The sequence below is a fragment of the Clytia hemisphaerica genome, unplaced genomic scaffold (genome assembly GCF_902728285.1).
Source record: "Clytia hemisphaerica strain Z4C2 unplaced genomic scaffold, Clytia hemisphaerica genome assembly, whole genome shotgun sequence".
Lineage (NCBI taxonomy): Eukaryota > Metazoa > Cnidaria > Hydrozoa > Leptothecata > Clytiidae > Clytia > Clytia hemisphaerica.
In genome coordinates, this window is record NW_027104580.1 from 432,143 (window position 1) to 446,971 (window position 14,829).

The 14,829-nt window shown below is 35.2% G+C and overlaps 2 protein-coding genes across 3 annotated transcripts; one reads left to right on the forward strand and one right to left on the reverse strand.

Annotated features, from left to right (window-relative positions):
• Positions 1–2,590: 2,590 nt before the first annotated feature.
• LOC136823536 (uncharacterized) lies at positions 2,591–4,276 on the forward strand. Its single transcript, XM_067079722.1, has 2 exons — positions 2,591–2,829; positions 3,242–4,276. The coding sequence occupies exons 1-2, from the start codon at positions 2,664–2,666 to the stop codon at positions 4,258–4,260; spliced, it is 1,185 nt and encodes a 394-aa protein (XP_066935823.1). The 5' UTR covers positions 2,591–2,663; the 3' UTR covers positions 4,261–4,276.
• Positions 4,277–6,721: 2,445 nt separating this feature from the next.
• On the reverse strand, positions 6,722–14,627 carry LOC136823534 (organic cation/carnitine transporter 2-like). Of its 2 annotated transcripts, none has more exons than XM_067079721.1 (11): positions 14,501–14,627; positions 13,090–13,238; positions 11,829–12,012; positions 11,205–11,435; positions 10,552–10,748; positions 9,570–9,788; positions 9,220–9,354; positions 8,878–8,969; positions 8,177–8,285; positions 7,757–7,829; positions 6,722–7,323 (listed from the first exon to the last, which is right to left on the reverse strand). In XM_067079721.1, the coding sequence occupies exons 1-11, from the start codon at positions 14,510–14,512 to the stop codon at positions 7,135–7,137; spliced, it is 1,590 nt and encodes a 529-aa protein (XP_066935822.1). In that variant the 5' UTR covers positions 14,513–14,627; the 3' UTR covers positions 6,722–7,134. The 2 variants fall into 2 exon arrangements, with proteins under 2 accessions (XP_066935822.1, XP_066935821.1); XM_067079720.1 differs by lacking the exon at positions 14,501–14,627 and adding an exon at positions 13,813–13,950.
• Positions 14,628–14,829: the final 202 nt, after the last annotated feature.

A 14,829-nucleotide genomic window follows, 5' to 3' on the forward strand; every position in this document is an offset into this window, starting at 1 on the left:
CCGGAATGAAGAGCGATAAGCCGTGTTTTACAGGATAGCTCTTTTTTAGCTTGCGCGGCGGACGTTTGTTTCTTCCTATCGTGTCGGAGCTTTCAAACAATGTCAATTGAATTATCTGGTATTTCTTCTATTGACTATGTTTCAAACGATCAGCCGATGGCTCTGGCTTTAGGTATAAGGTAATGTCAGCGATAAAAAAGGAAAGTTGGTGGACCTGATGTGATGGTGGCAGACATCTTGAATTTCTCCCTGTTTCTTTAAATCTGTTTTATTCCAGTTATTAGCACAGTCCAGTAGTCCAATCGCACTACTTTTCTATAAACCCAACAATCCAGTGTGAGTTTGCTGAAAGGAAAACTAAACAATTTGAATCCTTTTTAGACATTGAGATTGATTTATATTTTCCAGCGAAACAGAACACAGACTGACAGAACAACAGTCTGACAGTTATTTATATAGTTTTTTCCATCATCGTTCTAACACTATTGATACAGAACAGCACACAGCTGACAATTAAAAGAATTTTTGAAACTGAACTAAAGTATAAAACAAGGCGCCCTATAAAAGGGAAATTCCATAAAGGAAAGTTTGCATTTTGCAAAAATCTATATATACAGTAGTTGACACTCTCTAATTCAAATTTCAAGGGATTCTCATCGAATACCACAGCATATTGAATATTGAGAAAGTCTCCCAAATCCCTAAAGTAAATATTGAATTATAGAGTAACACGGGAAGAAGAAGGCGAAGCGAAGGTTGATTATTGCGATTGGTTTTTGAACGTCGAATCAGTACAATAACCGAAGATCTTGCTGAAAATTTATATAAGTTTTTTGGAAGAAATCTTTGATATTTGCAATATTTGAGGAGTCAAATTTTGAGTTTCTAATTTGAACGCAACAAAATCGAACATTTGAATTTCAAAATATCTGGCATTTTTTTTGTTACTAGAAATCAAATAAGAGAGTGGTTTTTCAAAACCTTTAAAGTGACTTCAAATTTTTATCCAAAACGGGCTTATCAAATAGTAGAACGTCAAATTAGACAGTGTCAACTGTAATTACATTTTTTGCTTTTTGCTCCTAAAATAATTTGAAGATTTTTCACAGTATGGCAGAGGAAGACTTTGCGATTAATCTAGACACTGCATTGAATGTTGCACATTTCCGAAATTCAAGCAGGACAACTGGCAGTCGTACCTATTCTTGCGCTGTTGATTGCTTTCTTGAAATATGTTACCGCTTGCTTCTTCCAGAAATGAAAGCTAAAGTATCATATGAAAAATCAAGTGATTTTTTTAAGCTGCTTCAATTAAGTGGATCAATGGAAATTTCACTTGAAGATTACGATATGAAAAGTAATGCTTTTCGACTGCTGGATGAAATTAGGGAACCGGTATGGTCTAAGATTATTGAAAATTATTCACCTAGACATTATTTTTCCCCTATCTATTACTTTTTGAATTTCCAGTCATTCTATATGATGTGTGTCCAGCATTTAATTATTGCTGATGCAAATAGCTGACACCAGTGTAATGTATTATAGAACTTGTAACTCTAAAACTTAAAAATAGAGCTCATTTTAAGACCGCAACTACTGTACTGTGGTTTGATGTCTAATCTTGTCATGAATGAATGTTGGAATGTTTTGTCTTCACTTTAATCGCTGTATTTGTTTGAGTTGAGTTTGAGTCAGAGTTGTGTTAGAGCTATTTTGGTCCTTTCAAATTGGTACCAATTATATTTGTTTGTTTTGACTTTTGATAAAAATGCTTTTTTTCCATTGCAGTTTTGCCTATAGACGGGTTTCAATGTTTTGATTTTTGTGCGGGCGGTCCAATGCGGGCGGGCCAATGCGATCGTTTTTTGGAGGCAAAAAGACTTACGATTTAAATGGAGGCAAGTGGATATCAATCAATATTTCGAAAAGTACCAGTCAAATCTCTTTGAAATTTATGAATAGTAAGCCTATATACCTCTCATAAAACATACTGAAATTTCTATTCAAAAGTCCTACCAGAAACTTCGTTACAACAAAAAATCTGCTTGCCTCCAGCTAATGTTATGGTCTTTTTGCCTCCAAAAAATCGGACGGAAAGTCACGTGACTAAACAAATGACGTTTCACGAAACCCGTCTATAGCGTCACTATTTTAATCGTAAAGTTTTCCCGGGCCTAATCCTCTTCATCCCGTCTCGTAATCTTAAAAATAATATACTGTTCTTTTGAAAGGACTAATAATGGCTGTGCCCTAAAAGATGTCATGGGATCCCAGGCTTAGCCCCCTACTATATGCAAACAAATGTGGATTATAGAAAGGCTGAATTGCTTTTTTCGAAATTTTTTCTTTGCCCAAATTCATTTTACACTATTTTGAGTCTAAAAAGTTTGAAATTTGTGTGGTTAGGGGGATATAGTATGTATGCGCATTTTTTTCAAATGACGTTTTTTTAAACAATACATAGACAAAAATGCCTCTGGAGTTGAATTTTTGAATGCCCCTGTGGAATTTATTTATTTCAGTTTATTTTTGAGTTGGGGGCTAAAGAATATGGGAAATAAAAATGCAATGCTAATTTAAACATTTTTAGATGACAGTAAATATCATGCACTTATTTTACCTTAGATTCTAAACCGTTTTGTGGTAAAGATGAGAGTTTTGAGATGCCATGTGAAGTAAAGAATAGTGAAAGAGCTGGTACAGATGATGAAAGCAAAAAAGAACAAACAAAAAGAAAAGCTAGCAGTGCACCGACTGGTTCACCAAAGAAAGCCAAATTGTTTTGCTCGGGAACAGCATACCAACCCAAAGCTCCTGCAAATGCGATAGGTATTGTTTTTGGTTAAGAATTATACTAATTTTTAAATTTCTGGCTGTCAAAATGTTAACTAGAAAATTTGAACAAATATTTTGACGCCCTCACCAAATTTCTGAAAGAACCTAATCTAGACTTATGGTATCATTAAGTTGGTACTAATTTTTATAGAACTAATTTTTGTGGTAACTAAATATTGTGATTTTGGGTGTCTACCGCGCAGTTTTTAATTGAAATCTATAAAAACCCCTAGGAAAATGAAAGAATTTCAGAATTTCAGCAAAAAGTGTATGTCAACAGCAAAATTTGTTCTGCCAAATTAAGTTTTGACCCCTCTAGAAACTGAGCAATCTGGTTTGGTGAATGTAGAAATTTCTGTTTTTTTTGTTTAAACAAATTGACCAATTTCTTTTTTCCTTATTCAAGATTTTGCTGGCTTCATTGCATGTGTGTCACCCGTACGGTTATCCTATCAATCGAAGAAGGAGCACTTTAATGTGTTCATCAAAACCAAACCAACTTCATTTGCAAAAATCACAGTGTCAAGCACAAACAAACAATTTTCCGCAATACGTCAAAACTTTCTCGATTATTTTCACAACAAGGAGCCCGTCACAATCAAGTCATGCTTGCCCTTGAATGGTAGAAACTTTTTCAATGCATATTCCTTTGTACAACCTTGTGAAAGGCAGTTAACTTTTAACTTAAATGATGCGGATGCTACACCATTAAACGAGATCGAATCAAATTCAATCACTGAGTCCATAGTTGGTAAACTCAGGTTCCGTGGCCCTGTTCAAGTGAAGCCCTATACCACTAGGGGTGGCAAGGCAAGAACGGACAAGATGCGGGAATGTGTTATCTCCGATGGATCCACCTGCCTTTTGATTACGTTTTGGGCAGATTTTCTCGACTATATAGTAGAGGATAAATTAATTCAGTTAACTAACATTAACTCAAAAACAATCTCTAATGAAATTAAACTCACTACTGATCCCAATTCTGCCATATGTTTTTTAACAGAAGAACTTACATGTGGGTTTGAAAATTACGAACAGGATTTAATTGTTCCTAAAAATTCTATTGAGTGTGTAAAATGCGTGGTGTGCATAAAGAAATTTGAAACCTACCAATGTTGCAAAAATTGTAAACGAAGACTTCAAATTAACAGTGGTACTGGCATGGCCGACTGTGTTTGTGGAAGGATTTTCGATACAAACCAAATGAACTCAAGCGACGAATTCAAAAACGTTGTTGCAACCATCGAATTTAAAAATTCTCAAGACATAACACTGCAAGCAACATTTTTCAAAGACACTTTAAAAGCTCTCTTCGAAATCATGGATGATACAAAATTGAAACAAAAACTGTTACAAATGTGTGACATAGATGTTCATTTGAACTCAAAACAAATAGTGGCAAAGACAGAAGCTTGCAAGCATTGAAATGCATTTTATACTTTTTTATTATCGTTGTTTTAAAAAATTGATTGGCAAAATTTGTAGTTTGTGTAGATTATTTGTTTCGTTGTAGTTGTTTTTGTGATGAAAAATGAAAGTTGTGTTAGAAATCTTTCTTTTTATGATTAAACTTTCTTGTTTGAACTGGTTTGAAATGAACATTAGACGTATTTAAAAATGCCAGCCAACTAAATATTAATTTCTACAGTGAATCTTTCTATTATCTGAACAAGCGTTCCTCCGCTTATAATTCTTTAAAAAAATCTGCACTATTGTATTTATAGTCTTTTCATTTTCATTTGGGTGAACTTTACTTTTCACAGCTTGCGATTTAACCCTTTCGCAGCGAATATATTTTAGCACTTTTTTAGAAATCTCAACCTTTACCGTTTGCTTCGAATTTTATGCTGCTTGTGTTTATTTAAAGATAGGGTTGTTATACATTTTTGGAAAGCATATGAAATAAGCTTTCTTTTGGTATATAAATCATCTATATAGCATTTGGTGATATTTCAAAAATAAATGTAAAATTTTTTGAAAATTTTAGGATTTTTTTAAAATTTTTAAAAATTTTGCCTTTGAGGGGGTCTAAAATTTTGAAAAACCACAAAGAACGTCTGAAATCTCCTAAAAATAAAGTAGGACATAGTACCTCACGATTCAACAAGAAAAACTGTCATTCTGAGTATTTTTTGAAAAAAAATAACCTAAAATAGACAAATTTTAGCAAAAATTTTTGGCCTAAGATTTCCTTTGCAGAAAATTTCATGAATTCATAAAAATGCCATAAAAGTTTAGCACTTCGTTTGTTTTTCAAAAAACTTGGCAGAAAAGGTACTTATAATGTTGGTAACAATTGTGCAAAAAATTGAGTGCTAAATCTTATCTGAATCGAAAATATGATGCTAAAGCTGAGGGGGGCCACATATGGACCCCCTCGCTGCGAAAGGGTTAATTTTGATACTCTTTTTAAAAAAGCACTTGAAATAATTAGAGTAACAAAATAAAATTAAAAATTCGATAAATTGGAATTTAAAGATAATATTCTATTATTTTCTCACTCAGTCTTTTGAAACACAGCACCACTCACTCCTTAGAATTTTGTATCAATATAAGACATAAGCATGCGGGTGCGCGTCAATAAGAAAAAATTTTACCGAATATTTTAACTGCATTCTTAAACGCAAATGAAAAGACTGAAACTATTATTTCGATCATTTATAAAATCCCAGCACAAGATGTTGTAATGTAAATTGTAAATATGTTGTGATGCCAAGCCTTTTAATTGGTCAAATTCCAATGAAAGTTAGAAAAAGTCTCTTGTAAATAAGTTCAAATTTACGTCCACACACTGTTTTTAATTTGTCTCCAACTCAATTATTAACATGACTGGGTAATAAATTAGCACTAAGCTGCTTGAAGTTTAAAAATGCATTAAAATCATTTTTTTAATCTGCTATTGCGGTGGCATTTTAATGACAATTATGGCTAGTATAAGAATAGTGTAGTTTGGATGAGGGTCAAGTATTCTTAAGAAATTGTCAAAATTGAGGGTGAAATATTCTTAACGTATTCTTACTTTTTTAGACTTAACTTTTTTACAAACATGAGAAATGATCAATTTGAAAGTTTTGGACTTTTGAGTGAACAGGTTAAAATTACATAAAGCTTCAATTTATCTGTAACAAAGGAAACAGTTTTCTGTTAACCAAATACAAAATGAATGTATTCTTAGGGTATTCTTACAATTCGGCCAATTTCACCCTGATATTCTTATAGAAGATATTCTTTAAAAATAAAGCGTGTAAATACCTTACATCGGGAGGTGAAAATGGATTTGCCGGAACCAACAACATGTGCGGTAAAGACGAAATATAGTTCCCAGCAGACAAAACTCGAAGCCTGTCAGACGAAATTTGGACCATGTAAGATGCAAAACTTAAGAATTTAGTGTTGCTGCTCTCTAAGATATTTGGAAGAGTCAATCCGTCACGTCTTCGTTCTATCTGAATAACCACCTCCCTCGGGCTTATTGGACATTTTTCAAGAATTTTCTACTTTTTCGGTAAAATAGATTTACTGAAATATCCAGCCCTGCATTGACTTTATTTCTTTTAACGGACCTCATTAGATGCATTTCAGTGATGTTGAAAAACACTTCGTAAGCTTATCTGCATTAGTTATTAGCCTTGAAATATTCTTAAATTGTTCTTAAGATTTTGGCCATTGTAGCCTTATGCTCTTATATGGTTTGTTCTTATAAAAAAACGTGTATGCTGTCGGTCAATTTGTCTACAACCTGAGGCAACTCTTGTCAAACCCTTTAAAGCCATACAGTAATACCTTAGTCTCAATCGCAGACCTCTGCAAAACTGCAGGTAGTACGAATTCATTAGAGGAAGCAAGCAGCCTAGTAGTATCTTGAAAAATAACCACAAAGATATAATTTCTGCATATAAAAACATGTTATAAAGAGGTTGTTGTTGTTTAACTTCATTGATGACGATAAAATTTCTTTTGACACAATTTACATTACGTTAATCCAATTGTTACATACCAACTATACATATGAAATCGTGCATGATTGCATGTTACAAACACTGTATAATGGAACATCCGGGAATATTTATTATCGGAGCTACGTCAGAATTAAATTTACTTTGCTTTTTTTTTTGCTAAAGTACGGTCCAACTTCGTTCCCTGTGTATTATTGGCTTCTTGATACTCTCTGGCGTCCATCAGTGACGTAAATAAAGCCTAGTACTGCCATTTATTGCGATTAAATATCTTCTTATCTTCTAATTTGTATATAGTTAGTCTGTTCTAGGAATATGTGATTTGGTCAGTAAGTTTTGTTCACTATGTTTCGATGTGATCTCTATCTCTCAATTCCGTTCCGTTTTCCTCGACTGTTATTCCCTCGATTTCATCAATTGTATTTGGTAATGTTTTTCCAAACGTCTCAGGAAGGAAATAGGTAGCCATGGCAGCGAGTAATGATAGACTTCCAAATATAAGGTAAGGTAACTCGTTGAAAGTGTATTTGCCCTACAAATAAGATCAAAAGGGCTGTAGGCTAAAGAGTTCCACAGTCTAAGTAAGAGTGAGATATCTCACAAACACACGAATGACCATTCTTTAAGCATCGAGGGAAATTAAATTTAAGTAGTAATATTGCTGGTGACAGGTGTTGGTGAGGCCCGTACTTTCAGATCCCGATCCAGGCTAATAGCCCATATTCTAGGCATACAAACTTTCCCGGGTGAAGACTTTGGCGATTGTCGCAAATCTTTACCCATTTTTTGTCAAATCGTGAAAGTAAATTTCGTACATTTCACGATTTTTCGACCTTACAATTTTTCTTGAAAGTTTGGTATCCCGCCTAGGGAAGAAAATCCTTTTAAATCAGTGATTTTTTTGAAGTTGTATGGGCTATTATTATATGGTATAGAGATAGATAAAAGGCTAGTTAGCAACTTACCAAAAGAAGTATTTGTGGAGCAATCATACCACCAACACGTGCCCAGAATACACAAGTTCCCATACCAAGTGTTCTAAGGAGAATGTAGAAGGGTACAAGTAAATCTTTTATCCATGTAGTATGGATAGATCGAATCTCGAATATCAATCAATTATCATAAAAGGGGACTTGGTTGAAATGGGTATAAAATATTTTAAAATTAAACATGGGGCGTCTTAGTTATCATTTAGTTGACCTTAGGCTTCTGCTCATCCTCTAGCAAAAAAAGTTTCTCATAGATTTCTTAGGGAATATATCATAGAGGTCTACGATTCAGACTAAGTTAACCTCTACATGTCTTTACAAAAGTAAGGGAAACTGTCTCAATCGAATTCAAAGCAGGGTGTGAGCTAATAAGATTCGCCTTTTTACCAAACTTACCTTACAACAGTTGGAAACTGCTCAACAGTAAATAAGAAAATGGTGGCAAAACTTGCACTTAACCCAAACTTCCCTATCAATGCAAGGTAGGTGGCAGCTCTGAAACCATCTGAAATGATAAAAGTGTATTATTAATTGTCGTTAAATAGACTGCCGATCGTAGTGCACCGGCTACGGTGCGCAAGGTTGTGGGTTCAACCCACAGCCGCCCACAGCCGGGTCATACCGAAGATTTCCAAAATGGTACTTGATGCCTATCTGCTTGGTACTCAGCAATTAAAAGAAGGATCAAGGGTAAGTTGAAGCAATCCAGGGAGAAAGAGTAGCGCCCTCCCCTACCTTTGGGTGGATAGATATCGAAAGAGGAGCCTTCGTATCGCCTCCGACTGCGGTCGCAGACTTACTTACTTTTTACTTAAATAAGTCCCACTAATTGAAACTGGCAAATCTTTTTACAAAAACGCTCTGTGACCCAATTAAAGACTTTTCTAAACAAGCAATTTTTTTACCACAAAGCCAGTTATCATTTTACGTCAACCCTTATTGGAATGGGTTTCTCAACGTTGGCGTAATATGGGCGTAAAGGATCGGAAAAAGATTAGAACCGGTCTAAAATGAAAGGAAAATGAACTTTGAGGTAAAAAGGCCGGCTAAACTAGGGCCTGCGTAAAGGACCGATAATGTAGTAGCTTCTTGTATACCTTTAGAAGCTTGTGACTTGAGAACACCGGCAACTATACACGTGACACCACCGGTGATGTAATACGCCATCAATGGGTACCTCCTCCTGAAACTGAAGTGTAAGGAAAATGTCATCAACTTATAGCATGGTGGTGTAATGAACAATGTGATTTTCTTGATAAATGCAGGGCCGTAAATAATTTCAAGCATCATTTAATCTGCAAACATTACAATCTAGGTTAGGTTACGGTGCATATCTTGAAACAAAATTAAAATATGTGAGGAAGGTTATATTGGCTTAGTGCTCTTAAGAAAAAAGAAGTTTCAGTAAGATGCCCCAAAGGTTACGATTCTACACTTACTATTTCAAGACGAAGATTACGGATGAGAAAGCAACCAACTCAATAACCGAACCGATGAATTGATTCAAATATCTATCACCAGCCAACCCACCAACAGCCAATGATAGTCCATAATACCCTACTGATGAAGCTAACCTGAAATACAGTTTCAATAAAGAGTCATTTAGGTGAAGGTTGAAACTTTTGATCTGGGAGATCACCTTACCAAAGTGGATACCGGGAGAATGATAAGGGTATTTTTTCACAAAAAAAAAATCCAAAAACAACGAAAATTGAAAGTCACTAAGGGCAATTTCCGGTAAAATTGGACTAAAATTTGTTAAACTTTTGTATGACGTAATTGTACATACCACAAGTAGCACATTAAGAAAGTTCGCTTTCTGATGTTCGGAGTTTTCACTAAATGATGAAACGAATATTGGATTGATTCGTTCACTTTTGGTTTGATCAAATCTAAATCTTCAGCTGTAAGCTTTTTACCAGTGATTCGTGAAATCTTCATTAAATTTTCTTTGGCTTCTTCCATTTTGTTTTTGTTAATGAGCCAGAGAACTGATTCTGGAAATAACCTTTGAGAGATTGACAAACATAATATTTTGAGCCCAAGAACACCCCTGTCTCACAGCCCCGGTGCTACTTTTTCTCCAAGTGAGTACGAAAACTCTATCAAAATTCTAATGGGAAAGGAAAGCTATTGTTTTGAGCCTATTGGATGGTCTTGGAGTGCAATTTTTTCCATTAGGTTTTCAATGGAAATAAAATCATGGGGTAATTTTCCAGTGGGGCTGAAATTTAAGGTATGTTTTTTACTCCAGGACGTTTCTTTGAAAATTTATCCAGTAAGGCCACGTGGGGGTAGTGTCTCAGCGGGTCTGTAACACACAGGGGTGTCCAAAAGATAGGGATGGATATTTTGCAATTAAAGTGAGCATCTGGTAGCGCTATATGAGACTTTAATATTTCCCAAATGATTTATAAGGGGTAGAAATAATATAAGACAACTAGTTTTGAAGGGATACTACAGTTTTCAGTATAAAATGTTGATCCGCCAAAACTAACCGGCCTGGTCAGTATCAATGGATCAATTAAGGGGTGATTGGGTGATTAAATTGATGCCTGGATAAGAATGAAGTCCATCCCAATGATTCTCTTTAATTGTGTATATTTCAAGCCAATCAATACCCAAGAGTCACTTATGCACCCCATTTTGATTTTCAGATCACGAGCCTTTCATGAGCGCAAACAGAATCATAATGGAAAAGCTATCTAAGGGACTGGGTTTGAGTAAAGTTATAATTATTATTAAAATTCAATAAAAAAAATTTATCTTACCATATATAAATAAGAGTGATCAAACTTGGTAAACACAAAGCCAGTTGGATATTTCTCCAGTCTTGAATGAGCCACGATAAAGTTGCCAACCATAATGTACCGACAGCCCAGAAGATTTCGAAAAACCCAACAGTCAATACTAAATTCTTTTTGGATGTCATTTCAGCCATAAGAACGTAGGAGTTGGTTTGTACACCCTAGAATGATATTTAACCCTATTAACCCCAACCTTTTTTGACTTTTGTAGCCCCAGGGGGTATAATCTACACGCTTTTTTATAAGAATAACTTCTATAAGAATATCAGGGTGAGATTTCAGAGTTAGAACAATAGGCCTATTGTTAAGAACAATAGAAAAATAAGAATGATGCTCACCCTCAGCCAAAGTACACTATTCTTATAAAAAAAGCGTGTATCACCCTCGATTATTTTTGATCTAGAAGAACTATGGCTATAAAAATTGGTACAAATGTTCTCCATCATGACACAAACTTCCAGGAAGAAAAAACAATTTGATGACGTCATCCGAAAAGCGATGATATAGGATAAAACAATTTGAGGCTGAAAATGTCAATAATTAATAAAAGTAGAGCCTAGATCAAAGTTTAAATGTCAATAATTTTTAACTGGTTACTTAAATAAAGAGTAACTTACTTGCAAAAAGAAACCAACAAAGAATCGAAGAGCTGCAAAAACTTCAAAGGATTGTGAGAAATAAACACCAACAGCCAATGCAATATGTGAATACAAACATATCAATGTAATTGGTTTCCGTCCGAATTTATCACCAAGCTGTCCGAAAACTGCACCCCCGATCATCACGCCGGTGAAATAAATGGTTGTGGCAAGGGAAACCAAATATTTTTGGTCGCAAACAAGTGACCACTGAAAGAAAATGTGTAAAAAACTTGTTTACGTCAATACACAAGAGCAAGTTTCTGGTACGACGACATAGGTGAAAACGACGGCAACGACGACGTCAGCGCAAAATTTGACGGGGAAAAGAAAGATTTAGATAGGAATTTCTAAATTTTAATACATTGAAAGAAGCAAACTAAAATGCCAAAAAGTCTTGTCGAGCTAAAGTCCACCCTCTTTGATTGGAGCATTTTCTTAAAAGGTGGTACCCTAAATTGTAATCGACGTTGATCAGTTTTTAATACAATGCTGTCCTGCTGTTTATTAAAAAAAGTGATGACCTGCATCGATGACCAGTATCAAAGATTTTGATTTGGATTGAGAAACTGTATCCAGGACCTAAAGATCAAATGTTCATACCTCATTTACAATTGTTGATTCTTTACCATTCAATATGAAGTTCCATCCGTTTGGACAACCTTCAGTCGATCCACTGGTGGAGTTAAAGTCTTGGTAAATCTTACATTGGCTGTAACTTTCTTTCCCTTTGATCATTTCCATTGGGATACTTGCATTTTTTGTATATCCATCAGGGAGCTTGCAGCTGGAGAGTAAGAATCTATATGATAATGGCCCTACGTGCTTGAAGCCTTTCTCTGTATTATCTGATATTCCGATGGCGGATTAGCGGCCGCCCAGCCTAAAACTCTAAAGGAGCGGGTCAATCTTCCATCGGAGAGGAATGATAATCGGCCTTTGATGTGCTGCATCCCCAGTCGGGTTCAATTAGCGTTGCGCGTAAAGCTAAAAATATTTTGGTTGGACCCGCCAATCCCCGAAAACGAGGGCTGGGTTACCAGACCTGCTGCTGCAAAATTCTTGACGTGGTCTTGCAAAATTCCGTAATTTAAACTTTTCAGATGTTGAAAATTTTTCCAACCTTCAGAGCTTTAACGTGCATCTGGGTGCCAGATAATTCTCTGTAGCGTTTTCATTTTCGCTAGCGATTTCGACCTGCCGTAATTCTTTTTCGGGGTTTAATGTGTTATTTTTTATCATTCAATTTTTGCTGCATTCCTATATGACTTTATGTACATTTTGGATGTGAAAAATGTCGTCTGTGGCGACGTCTGGGACCGCTTGTTTGGAAATAGAGGTTCAGATTATTAATCTTAGAGTCCTATTATGAAAATTATCAATTCTTTGCATCGAAAGAAATATGAAGAATTGGGCTGGTATTTAGCACTGGACGCGAAGTGTTTATACAACAGTAACACTGTTGGTATTTGTGAGCAAAATAGCAATGAAAAGTGTAAATTTAGCTAGTGGTGCCGTGTACGCACCATTTACTATAAACATTTGATGCGCGTTCGTGAGGTACTAAAAATAGGGGAATGTGTATTGGGTGAATGGACTATAAACGAAAGGTTGAAACTTCTCTCCAAACACTATGGATATTTGAGATTTGGAGATTTCAGTTCTGGAGCTTTTCTTGTAATTATATATCGTCGCTTCCTAATTTCAACTAATATTCTGATGGTGTATTAGCGGCCGCTCACGCTAAAGCTCTAAAGAAGCGGACCAATATGCCCGACCTTCAGAGCAAATGGTTTTGTAGCATATTTCCACATCTGGTACCAGATAACTTACTAATCTTACTGTTTTTGCGGTTTTTACTGACCTATGGGGTGGTGTGAATCCAAAGGACGCCATAATAAGATGGTTAAACGCCACCGTTGAGTTGAGCACACAAATGCATAAACAGAAGACCACCGGGTACCATCCTTTATCACCAAGTTTTGCCAAAACATCAGATAACGGTGTAGTACCCTGCAAAGAAGTAAAAAATAAAATTACGTTGAATTTCATGATCTTCCCCAGTTTTAGTATGTTGCTGCTATACACCAACCCGGGGGGGTTGGGCCCTTATTTCAAGCTTCCCAAATTGCACTGTCAGGGTCTGATAAAAATTGCACCGAAAGGGTGCAACATTTTTCCTGAAAATGGTCAACAAATTTCAAGAAAGTGTCGTTTTTTGGCTAGATTTTCTCTGTACTGTAAAGGGTTGGATTTCAATGACCTAATTTTGAGCCGCACATACGGATGTTTTTGAATCGATTGCCCCCCCCCCCTCGAGCCACCAAGTATACATTTGAGCACGTATCCAATCAATAATCAAATAGACTAAATTGTTTATGTTGCACATGATATAGTATAACCAAGATCACAAAAAGTGTCAAAATTTGACCACCGCTCATTTCTCAATGAAAATCACCAGAATCAAACATCGCACGTAAACAACAGAAATCTCCTTCAACTCTAATAACCCTAATAATGATTTAAGTTGTTTGATTCCGTATCTTCCAATGAACGAAATACGAAAAAAAGTTCAAATTAAACTTGCTTTTTGTAAAGGTCTTTTTTCACCATGCTCGTCAGCCTCCATAATAATTCAAAAAGTTTGTTTTCCTTAACTGCTCACTTTTAAAATTTTATTAAAACTCATCTGTTTTTTTTTTAATCGAGCAATTGACACATAAGTAGAGAAAGAAAACCACAGACAGTTTTATGATCCATGTTGTAAAAAGTAATCTAAAAATCTGACATGGCTTTATCTCAGTTAGTCCAATTATGACGATTATTAAGAAGTATTGCAATTAATGAATTTTGATTAGCTCAAAGCAAAATGACAGGCTTTTGAAATTATGCCGGTCGAATTGATACACGATATGCCAGTTGTACTGATAGCTATAAAATGCTAAGGGTCTAGTACCAATCTTGAAGATGTTCTTTCCTGAAGTTAAGCCTTAACTCCCGAGAACATAAAAATATAAACAACTGAAAAATCGCCTTAGATATTATATAGTGTTTTCAGTACAACATTTTTATCTAAGGGGGACAGACTTAATCACTGCTTGACTTCTACGTTTTATCTTTTAAAAGAAAGTCCGCAACAGAAGTTCAAATACCGTAAACTATGTATAAAATCAGAAATATCAGCACTATAATTACGTTTTATTGCGTAGTTTGAATCGCAGTTCTTCTTGCAAAACTTAGGAAGCCTATGAATCTCAAAAGCTACCTGCACTTACCTTTCTTGACATTGTTTCAATTATCAGTTATATCTTTTTGCATTGCTCAGGTACCAGAAAATATTCAGCCAAATTAATGACCATATAATAAGTATATGTTTTGCAGAAGCACAAGCAGCGTACAATCAAAATTTCAAGATTTTACTTCAGCAAGATAGATTTTTTTTGTAAAATGAGGTTGATTGAAATGTCAATATTTTGAGTAAAAATATACTTTAGGTATCTCATTCATGACCTTTGCAATGTTTATTTTTCCCATAAGCTTGTAAATCCATCTACATAGCAAGTGATGTTTAAATGCCACCACAAGGATTTCAAATCGATCGACT

Excerpts from the sequence above, each read along its gene's own strand:
- LOC136823536 (XM_067079722.1), top strand. The coding sequence starts at position 2,664 with ATGCCATGTGAAGTAAAGAATAGTGAAAGAGCTGGTACAGATGATGAA. Across the intron at positions 2,830-3,241 it reads AGCTCCTGCAAATGCGATAG|ATTTTGCTGGCTTCATTGCA; the intron begins GTATTGTTTTTG and ends TCCTTATTCAAG.
- LOC136823534 (XM_067079720.1), bottom strand. The coding sequence starts at position 13,854 with ATGGAGGCTGACGAGCATGGTGAAAAAAGACCTTTACAAAAA. Across the intron at positions 9,355-9,569 it reads TTCTTAATGTGCTACTTGTG|GTTAGCTTCATCAGTAGGGT; the intron begins GTATGTACAATT and ends ACTGTATTTCAG. Across the intron at positions 8,970-9,219 it reads GTAATCTTCGTCTTGAAATA|TTTCAGGAGGAGGTACCCAT; the intron begins GTAAGTGTAGAA and ends CTTACACTTCAG.